Source organism: Mycteria americana, chromosome 13 (genome assembly GCF_035582795.1).
Source record: "Mycteria americana isolate JAX WOST 10 ecotype Jacksonville Zoo and Gardens chromosome 13, USCA_MyAme_1.0, whole genome shotgun sequence".
Taxonomy (NCBI): Eukaryota; Metazoa; Chordata; class Aves; order Ciconiiformes; family Ciconiidae; genus Mycteria; species Mycteria americana.
Window position 1 is genome coordinate 7,228,266 of NC_134377.1, and position 10,361 is coordinate 7,238,626.

At 43.0% G+C, this 10,361-nt stretch overlaps 1 protein-coding gene across 2 annotated transcripts; it reads right to left on the reverse strand.

The window, feature by feature from the left end:
• Positions 1 to 2,579: 2,579 nt before the first annotated feature.
• GUCD1 (guanylyl cyclase domain containing 1) lies at positions 2,580 to 10,349 on the reverse strand. 2 transcript variants are annotated; one of them, XM_075515908.1, is made up of 6 exons: positions 10,134 to 10,349; positions 8,149 to 8,233; positions 6,526 to 6,691; positions 5,682 to 5,773; positions 3,793 to 4,034; positions 2,580 to 3,307 (listed from the first exon to the last, which is right to left on the reverse strand). In XM_075515908.1, the coding sequence occupies exons 1-6, from the start codon at positions 10,168 to 10,170 to the stop codon at positions 3,216 to 3,218; spliced, it is 714 nt and encodes a 237-aa protein (XP_075372023.1). In that variant the 5' UTR covers positions 10,171 to 10,349; the 3' UTR covers positions 2,580 to 3,215. The 2 variants fall into 2 exon arrangements, with proteins under 2 accessions (XP_075372023.1, XP_075372024.1); XM_075515909.1 differs by lacking the exon at positions 10,134 to 10,349 and adding an exon at positions 9,773 to 9,919.
• Positions 10,350 to 10,361: the final 12 nt, after the last annotated feature.

The following is a 10,361-nucleotide window of genomic DNA, read 5'->3' on the forward strand; positions in this document are numbered from 1 at the left end:
GTGAACAGAAAGCCACGGAGATGCTATTAGGGATCAGGATGGGTAATGAAAACTACTTCCCTGGAGCTGCACTCCAGTAGGCTACTCATGGATTGCAGAGTACACAAAACAGCTGTTGAATATAGATAATAACAATACATTTGCTATTCTCGGCTACTAGTGTATATTGAAATTTTGTTTTGTATTATTCAGGTGATGCAGTAGGTGTTTAGGAAGTGCAGAATGAGTACAATTTACAGCCTAGCAACTATGAATTTATAGCTGAAAAATATTTGAACTCTTAATTTTTTTCCCAAATTACAATTTCAGCTGTGCCATTTCCAGTTAAATATATAACATGTCCTATAAAGATTTTCCTACATTTTTCATAATAAGCTAGTTAATAAATGCACTTGCTACATTATGTTACAGGGTTATCTGTGACTTTAAACCTTTATTGAGAATGGCTTAATTACAAATAAAAATATATTTATGTATAAAATCCCTGCATGTAAAATACCCCTTCCTTTGCTATTGACATCATGAAGGAAACAAAGTGACAAAACATTGTCAGAATGAGTATTTTGATAGACAATCCTGTAATGGGAAACAAAGTTTCAGAAAATGCAGATGTTCTGAATGCTTGCGTAGCGAGCTTCTTTTTAATCTGAATTTGTGTCATATAAATACGCAGCCTTTTCACTTGGCTTTTGCATCTTCCTTGTGTTTTCATCTCTCATAGCTATCTTCCATTTGGCAGCTATAAGAGATCCTGTTGCAATGGTGGAGCTTTCCTTTTGTCTGTATTAGCTTAAACACTTTGTTTCTTTATCTTTCAGTTTCATTGAAGTATTTAAACCCTGGGTACCAAATATTTAACAGTCAATATTGTTACACCTATCTGTGCACTTCAGAACACTTAGCATGCCCTTAAGTTCATGTTTTCTGTATAAGCTCAAGATTCACATTTGGATAACTGAACCAGTAAGACGCTAAATGTCAATTACAAGCCTTTTGTAAGAATTGTTTTTATTTAGCTAACCAAGCCTGCTCTAAAATCAATACCATTAAACTGCCACAGGATTCAATGAACTACCTACCTGAAAATGCATGGGTTAAGGAAGTACTCTATCAACCTGTAGTTTACATACCTGTTAATTAGTAACATAGCTAATACAATCTCTCTAAATCAAACATCATGAATTTGGACTTGGACATAAAAATTCCCAGATCAGTAGCCTTCTGGTGACTTACTTTGGAGGAGTCGGAAGGCATTATCTGTAATAGGGTTTTGTACCTTTTTTCTGGGATTCTGCTGGGGGCACTAAGGTACTGGTTCTACTGCTCAAAAATCACATCCTCATTTTTACTCATTTTGCAAGTTTAAGTGCCACAAGGCATTCTAACTTCACCAATTATAAGCAAAATTTGATACACAGAAAATTTCTTGTCACATGCTTTTTGTTTGGAACTTTTTGAAGGCTACTGCATTTTAAATGTCTGTTACTATTTTTAGCCAAAGGAGCACTCTTGATTCTACTAAGCATACTTATTGAACACTTTCCAGATACTTTTCAGTAAGTCAACAACTGATAAAAGAAAATGTCTTATCTTAGAAAAATTTTTTACCACGCTGAAAGTGGATTCCTATTTATTTCCACCACTAAATAATAATGTCCTTTTACTGTTATTCCACACAGTTCCAGAATTTGAACAGTTCTTTTCCTAAAACCATGCCAAAGGTGTGGAATCTCTGTCTTAAGTGCAAAATAAAATTTTGCTAGCTTTACATCAGTATTAACATTGATTTTTCTACCCACTTCAACATAGGCAGGACTGGAGATCCAGACTTGTAGGAAATTGTGATGGATGAATCTGAAATAGGTGGCTATTTCTTACACTTTACAGTGCTCCTCAGCAAAGTAATTAAACCCAGGTAATACATGAAAGGATTATGAATGGGCTGCTAACAATATCACTTGATAATATCTGAATACAGTATTCAGTAAGTTTGAGTTACTGAATACAGTAACTCAAACTTAATCCAAATACAGCTGTAGTATAAGACCTAGAAAATCTGAGTTCCTGCCTTTTTACTTGTAGCAAAGAGACATTTGTATTCCCTCTTTTCTTAATTGATTTCAGCTCTTCTTAGAAGGTCACTGAACTAACACCAATAGCAAAATTTGGCTCAAATTATGATTCAACATTTTAGTTATAATCCAGTATATGCTGTCAGATATCTACAATTTACACACAAAATGTAGACCATTAGTGGGGATGATAATTTTCTGTATTTGCTTAATAAGTTTAAAGTTTATATTTAAAATGGATTCTGCAGAAACTGGCACATGTGGGGGGCATAATGTCCAGAGGTTTTTGCAAAGAGCAGTAAAGACTTCTAGGTACAAATAAAATATCTGCACTTAAACTTTTGGGGCAATACAGAGCTCTGAGAGTCATCCTAGAGGATTTAGCCAAAAGAGATTGAGTTTGTAGTACAAGGGAACAATACCAGTAACTATGATTCAAAATTTAATGCAGTGACATTATGCTAAGTCTGTGATTTAGCTGTGACACTATGCTAAAGTGACAAATGCTAAATCTGTGTAAGGTGAATTTGGTACACGGGAAGTTTCCTTGAGTAAATGCGTTTCATTCCTACAATGCAGACAATACTGATGAACCAGCAAGGCATTTTTTGTTATTTAAAAGTGGTTTAAGTTAGTATTTTTTTTTCCTTCCATAATACCCTGCTGAACCTCAAATCCCTAGATTTAGGATGAAGATCAGCCCTTGATGCTTTGACAGAGAGCGAAACAGGTATTTTCTGGTGGGTTTTTTCCTGGTTTTGTTTACCTAAACCTATGCGTGTATTACCAAGTGTTAAAATTCATAAATTGGATGCTTTTTTCTCATGTGTTTAATTTTGAAAATAAACTCAAAGTGAACAGGCTCTGGGCCTGTATTTTAAAACTGTTGTTAACTGTGCAATGTTGAAAATGAGGAAAAAAACCCAAAAAACTGAGACATACATTGCAAAATCAGATACATCATCGGGAAAAAAAAAAGTAAAGACAGCATTGCAATATAGTCCTATCAATGTCTATAAAGCCTCCCTTGTTTAAGATCCCCTGCAATTCAGGAGCAAGGTCTTTGCAGGGGGAGTCCTGAGACAAGCAGCCAGCCGCCATGCAGGCTGCACAGGAAAGGACCAGAAGTATCGGGTGTGGATGTCAGCTGTCTGTGTAGATGAACAGAATATCTTCATCAGTGCCGTAACTTGTCCTGGCTTCCTCAAAGTTACTGATGCTGGTGCAGCATGTTCCTGTTAAGGAGGAACAAAATGTTACTGAAAATTCTGAAGAATTTGCCTGTGAAAGGCTCTTATACTGGGTCGAGCAGCCTCTACAAAGAAAAGTAACTAGTATACGGACTAGACCTATCAGCTTAGGTCACAGCTTTACTCAGGTAGATCTTTTCACCTCAAAGGCAGTGCTCACTGAAGTAATACTGTAAATAGGTACTAAATTGGCCATCCTGTTATATTCTGAACAACAGTTCAGCATCTCTCACTAACGCATCTGAAAGCCAAACAAGTTTGCTAGAATGTGTATCTCAATGCCTCAAGTAAATCACAGCACAAAATGCAGCACTGATTTAATTAATGTGGCGAAACCCCTTCTGACAAATTGGTTAGTGATGCTTGAAATACATGCGCGTTATCAGGGGAAGTCCCGCTGTGGCTCTGTATTACAGACATGGTAGTAATGCGGTGGCTGAGAATTCACCCAAAAGGAACAGGCTACTCACGGTCAGCATAGGCAGGGTTGTTGTAGTAAATACTCCCTGAGGCTTTGTTGTAGCCACATAACACAATGAAATGGCCCTGGTAGTCAGGATTCCTGCAGAAGCACTTCTGCCCAATGGGGAGGAAGCAGCAGTATTTGACAGGACTTGAGCAAAGATCACACAATAGCAGGACTGCATTCACGAGGACGATGGCTACATGACCTTGGGACAGGTGGTTTTGGATGTCTTGAACAGTTACTGTGCTGCAGAAAAAAAAATCAGACATGCTTATTAAGAAGTTAAGGAAAGAGACTGGTATACAATGAAGTGTGTGATGATGGACAGTACTTAAAACATGCAGCTGGCATGGTTATTTTTATATCACAGGTACAGCTTTTTGTTCTTAAACCCTGCAAGCTTTTCTACAGACAAAGCCTGACAAAACCTGTGTCATTCAAGGCCTTCTGATCTCATTGCTGCTACTGCAGTGCTGAGAACAGCTCTGGATTCTGCAGTAATATAAATGTAATCTCAGAATGTATCGGATGCCCCAGAGAAGAGTAGTAAAGGAGCTGGCAACTCATTCAGTAACTTGAGAGACTTCTGTTGTGGGGAAAATCCTAAGTGTTCTCTCCTGCTCTCAGAAAAGCTTATCTCTGAAGCACCAAATCTTTATCGACTGAGTGGTTAACGATTGTATAATCACTAACCAAATTAAGATGTGCCCCATTTGCCTCTGTCACACAGGAATATGTTTCTCCCAGTTGCAATTTTGGACTACCTGATGCTTTTGAGGCTTTATTTCTATAGTACCTCCTTACAGAGAATGAGTATTAACCAAACATAGCCTATAATCTCATCTGTTAAAAGCTGTCCTTCACTGAGGCACCTGGTGTATTCCATATGCATTAGAAACTCATCCCCTGGATACGTTCCAGATGTCCGGGCTGTGTGCACTACCTAACTGAACTCGCGTGCTTTTTAATCTTTTTCCAGTGTCGCTTCCCCTTTTTGATGCCTCAGTGCTGCACAGGTAGATACACCCTCTGTCCCTGCCTTGATCAAGGCCACGATCTTAAGATTGCTAAAGCAAGATGGACTGACTGTCCTTTCTGTCCTGTCACAGCTCTAGCTAAACAGATGGTGCCATACAGAGTCCATGTATGTTAAAAAGGACACTTAGCGATTCTGCTAAACGAAAGTTGCATTGCAGCATTCAAATGCTGCTGTGGCTGCCCTGTACCCTCTCTTCTTTTCTTACTCCTAATCATTTAACCCCACTTCAACAACAGAGATCCAAATCCAGCTTCACTATAAAAAGGGATGCAACTCAAGTCGAACATGGACACTTAGTTATTTCCCAGGTAGAATATCACTGTCAGTTGTGAAACAGTTCTGCAGTTTTTCCCTTTCTCCTGGGTTTGCAGTTCTTTCATAGAGGTTCCTTATTTCATCCTCACCTTGGGAAAAGCTCATATGCTAGCTTTTTCTTTGCGTGCCTGTCTAGGAAGAGAGGGCTATAATGTTTGCATAGCTCTGGGAACAATGGGTTGTGTGCCCACGTAGCACACTCCTTAATTCCAGCAACAGCCAATTAGAGTGCTGTAGGCACTCCCTACTGGGTAATTTTAATGGATAATCAAATTCAAAACATAAATAATAGTCAACTCCTGTCAGCGTTTTCAAATCTCTTATTCTGTGTCGTGACTACTTTTCCTCAAACTTCATTATTAACTCTTGATGTCCACTTTTTTTTTTTTGAGACAGATATAGTAGAAAGACTCTGTAATTCACAAAAAAGGCTCAGGGCTTGATTTCAGTCTCTTTCACAAGTTTAGCTTGGTGACTCCAAGAAAAGCATGGGGCCCGCAGAATATCCAAAGAGGAAGGAAAGAAAACAATAAGCTTACCACTTCTCCACCAGCACCTTGCAGGCTTTGGCTTGTGCAAAGAGCTGATTCACACGATTCTCTTCTGTGTCAAAGTGCTTCCTGTAAAATGACTGTGGAGGTAACAGAAGTTATGAACTGGAATGATGTTTACCTTGGATAATCCACCACTTACCATCCCTGCTAGCAAGGGTCTGCATAAATTGGAGATCTGGCTATAGGGCAAGAGATCTCTCCCATAGTTCACTGGTAACAAGATCGGGATTCCTGCTCTAAATTACAAGTTTAAATTCACTCCTGGTTGGTTACTGTTGTAATTTCCATCCAGTGGCTATTCAGCTGCCTACATGGAAGAAGCCTGTCTGGTTCGTACTGGGCAGGAGCTTGCATTAGAAAAGCCATTGCCACTATAGGCCCTCACTGGCCCCCTTGCTGGCAGTCTTGAAGACGACAACGGACATGGGGGCTGAGTTCCCTTCTCACCTCTAGAGGTGGTTCTTCCAGGTCAGGGCTGAGGCACGGTGGTGGGAAAAGTGTGGAAGCTAGCACTGCTGCTGCCCAGGCTGTACCTGTTCTGTAGATAAATAGAGGGCTTCAGTCTCCAAGGCTGCCAAATAGGCTGGAACCTCTCATGAGCACTACATGAAAACTTTTTAAAAAATTTGTATTACGGAATCAAAGATGTAAAATATGTGGGATCATATCTAGCCTCACCTTTGGAACTGATTAGTGCCAGTTTTGGCAATAGGCAAACCTTGTTTACAGGAACTGTAGTTAATTGTCAGTAACACAGCAGAGCATTTACAGTGTGATACACAGGGCTTTTAAAACTGTCTGCTGTCTCCCAGTAGATTAGAATACTAACCTGATTTTTGTAGCCCTTGTCCACTCCAAGCGTCTGGGTGCAAAATTTATGCTTAACACCGAAGTGCCGCATTAGGTAGGCCAGGTCAATAGTCCAGATACTCTTTGTTAACCGGAGTTCCTGGATGGCTTTCTGAAATTCATCATTGTCCAAATGATTCAGGTACCTATGGTATTAGGAAAGGCAGGGGAAGGGAAGCACAGATCTTAGGAGAAGCAAAACGTGTGCTGTAGCCCAAGCCTCCACATCACAGGACGTAAAAACTGAAACAATGGGCTTGACTAAGAAATAACCAGAAAAAAACAACCCACAAAGGAGCCACAAATTTAAGGGAAGGGACGGGAGTAGGGAATATTTAACTGGATTTATTGCTGACTTTTTAAAATTGGAAATGTATGGGTATCTTGACTGTTTTATAGTGCTAGAAGTGTACAGGTGGTGTACAATAGGCAAGCTGTACTGAGCAAGTATAGAACTCTGTCCTGAAGGGCTTACAGTCTAAATGTACAAGCATATTAGAGCAAACACAGAAGGAAGTGTTAAAGACTAAAACTTGCTTCACGCAATAGATGGATTTCAAAAGGAGGAACTGTAAAGGAAGTCGGTAAATATTCAAAGGAAGCTTGTCTTAGGCACTGATGGCACAAAAGGCAATAAAGGGGAGATGAAGTCAGGAGGATGCTTGGGACAGGTAAAGGGGTGGGGAGAGGCAGTTACAGAGAGTTCTGGGAGTTAGAAAACAAATAGAAGTAAATAAAAAGGACTGGAATTGAGGATGGAGGGCAAACAAGGTCAGATCAGCAGGGTGAGAAGATTAATCTTGGAAGCTGAGCTTTGGGCAGACTGGAGTGGCAAAGAGGTAAAGGGAATAAAGAGGCAGAGGTTACAGTAGTCAAGATGGGAAATTACCAGCACACGGACTAACGTCTTGGCAGAAGGGATGGAGAGAAATGAAAATCTTCTGCTTCATATCTACTAAGTGGACATCTAAATAGGTATTTCTCCTGCACCTAAGCTCATGTTCCTCTGTGGAAGGAAAGAGGAGTTCAGCAGGACAGCTACTAGTTCAAAAAAAGAAAAACCAAACCAAAACCAAAAAAAACCCCAAAGGGCAGTACAGTGCATTTTTTTGAAGTTGAAACTACTCCTGGAACAAAAACATTCATCCTGCAGGCTGAGGGCTCAGCAGGACGGGGTAGTATATCCTCATAGACTGGGATACACCTGCCCGTCGCTTGAAAACACCGAAAGGAATTGGGTGAATTGCTGTGCTAAGTATCAGTTCTGAATTACAACAACAGGAAAGAGGGATAACTTATTAGCTTATGCATGCCAACCTGCAAAGTTCTTAGAGCTGATCAGATATTTTGCATCTGTCAAAACAGTCAATTATTCAAAAGGGTCTTAAGTTCATCTTAGTTTATATTTCCCCTTGCTCCTGCTGGAGAGCTGTGCCAGGCCCAAGCAACAATTCTCCAGGGGTACCCGAGAATATGTGATCTCGTAAGGCTAAGTTAAACTCACGGCTGCTTCAACACACCTCTTCTCCCTGGACATTGCTTCCCGCCCCCCTCTCCCACGGGATGGGATTTCCCACCCGTTCAAACCAGAACAGTCACTTACTGGAGCACCATCCTGGAGCAGGCTAGCCCACAGTCCCAGTGGTACAACTGCTGAATGACTGGCACTTTCAGCTGGATGCAGTCAACTGTAGTGGAAACACCCCAGTGTGAGTAAAACACGAAAGATGTCGATCCATACAAGAATGTTTTTTCTATACCTCAGCATTAAAAGCCAGCTTGTCCTCAGCACTATAGTGGTGGAAACCTAAACATTTTTTTACTTTATTTGATTGGCAGGTATTTTTTCTTTCTTAGGGGAGTGTAGGTTTGGTATTTCTGTACAGTTAAGCATTTGGTTTAATCTCGTACTCCTTTATTGTCCCATACCTGGATCACTCTGCCATATGGTCCACCCCCTTTTCCTTGGAAGTTTCATTTTATTCTTTTTGATGGGGTGACATACCTGCCAGCCCCTAACTATGAAGCTGTATCCCCTCCTAAATAATAGTAGGGTAAGGCACACGTATTCATCCTTCTCTTGTGTCTGAATGTATTTCTGTGCCACAAAAGGAGTTAAACCAAACTGTGAGAAAACGGACACAACCAAGATCTCTGGGCATTGATCTCTTACAAGCCCCCCAGATTTGAGCCTTTTCTACAGATGTCTTTTTCCTCAGGGACTGTAATTTATGTCAGTCATTTTAGGTTAACAAAGCTCACAAATGGCACCAGTTGGCCTTTTGTATTAACTCCCTCAGTAACTCAACAAAGGGAGAGGGGAAAAAGAACAATCTCTACCAACAAGTCCCAGAATACAAGTAACTCCATCCCTCTGCCTGTTTTTATTTGCACAGGGTTGGCAATGCAGTGGTTTCGGTTTCAGAAATGCCCTTACCACTCGGAGGAGCTGAAGAGTTGTGCCTGTTATTGCTACTTCAGCGTCAGTCAAAGTGAGTTAATCGTAAAGGGCTTTTCTCAATAACCTTTGATCTAGAAAAGACCTTTGTAAAGTTTTGCTAACACAAGGTCAACTACATTTTTAAATGGGAATAAAAATGCATTTGACATCACGTGGACTGGTCTAGTTTTGATGTAATTTTATTTATAAAACTTTTTAGATAATGTTGTTTGTAATCTTAAGACTATTTTGAACAAAGCTATAGCCTACTGTAGGGACAAGCCAATACAGATATTCTGGACTCTTTCCAAATATTTTTTCATAGTTGTGCCACTGTTTCATCATGACTTGGAAGACTGGCATATCCATTAGTATATTCAATCTTTTTAGTTAATCTAGATTAAGGTGCTCTTCAGTAGCCTAAAGACAAAATGAAAACCCAGTTCCCAGATTCCCCTCAAACCAGGATCTGTAAGTATTTTGTCGTCATTTTTTCTGGGCATGTTACGATTCTGTCCCCTTTTTGTTAATACCCAGGGCGTCTGTCAAGTCCCAAGATTAACTGAAGAGGTACGTGTTTTCTACCTGAAGACTTCCAAGGGTAATAACTTTAATTTTCTTGGACGTTCAGCTTCCCGTCATCCTGCTGCCCAACACACCCAGTGTCACTTCGTCAGTGACGACTGCCAGCTGCCCCGAGATAAGCTACAAGCCAGCGTATGCTGTGGCTGTAACTAACGCGGAAAACACCTCTCCGGTTCGCCGGCTCTCGGCGCAGCGGACTTACAGACGGAGCCGGCAATTCCACGTTGCTGCCGCCGGCGAGACCTGCAGCCTCGCAGCTCTGGGAGGGCGGCGGAGGCCGCCAGGGCCGCCGAAGGGGACGGCAAGAGCCGCCCGCTCCCCGCCGCGGGCAGGGCCGTGCCCAGGGCTCCCTCCCCCGGCCCCAGTCGGCGCCCGGCCCGCTCCGCCAGCGCCGACCCCGCCGCGGAGACCCCGCAGCCCGGCCCCCGCCCCGCCGGGGGAGGGCTCCGCCCGGCACCCGGGCGCCCCGCGCTCCCCGGCGCGGCGAGCGGCGGCCGCCCGCAGAAGGCGGGCTGCGGGAGGCGGCCGGGGCCGGTCCCGCTGCCGCGGCGGGGCGCACTGACCTGGCGGCGGCTCCCCGGCCTCCCGGGGGCTCTTCATGGCGGCGGCGGGGCCTGCCGCCCGCTCACTGCCGGCCCCGCCGAGCCGGCCCGCGCGGCGGCGCGGCCCAGGGGCCCGGCATGCCTCGGCGCGGCGCTGGCTCCTCCCGGCCCCGGGGGCGGGGGCGGAGGCGGGGGCTGCGGGGGGCCGGGCCCCGAGGCGGCTGCCCCGCGCCGTCGCCGCGGTGTGGG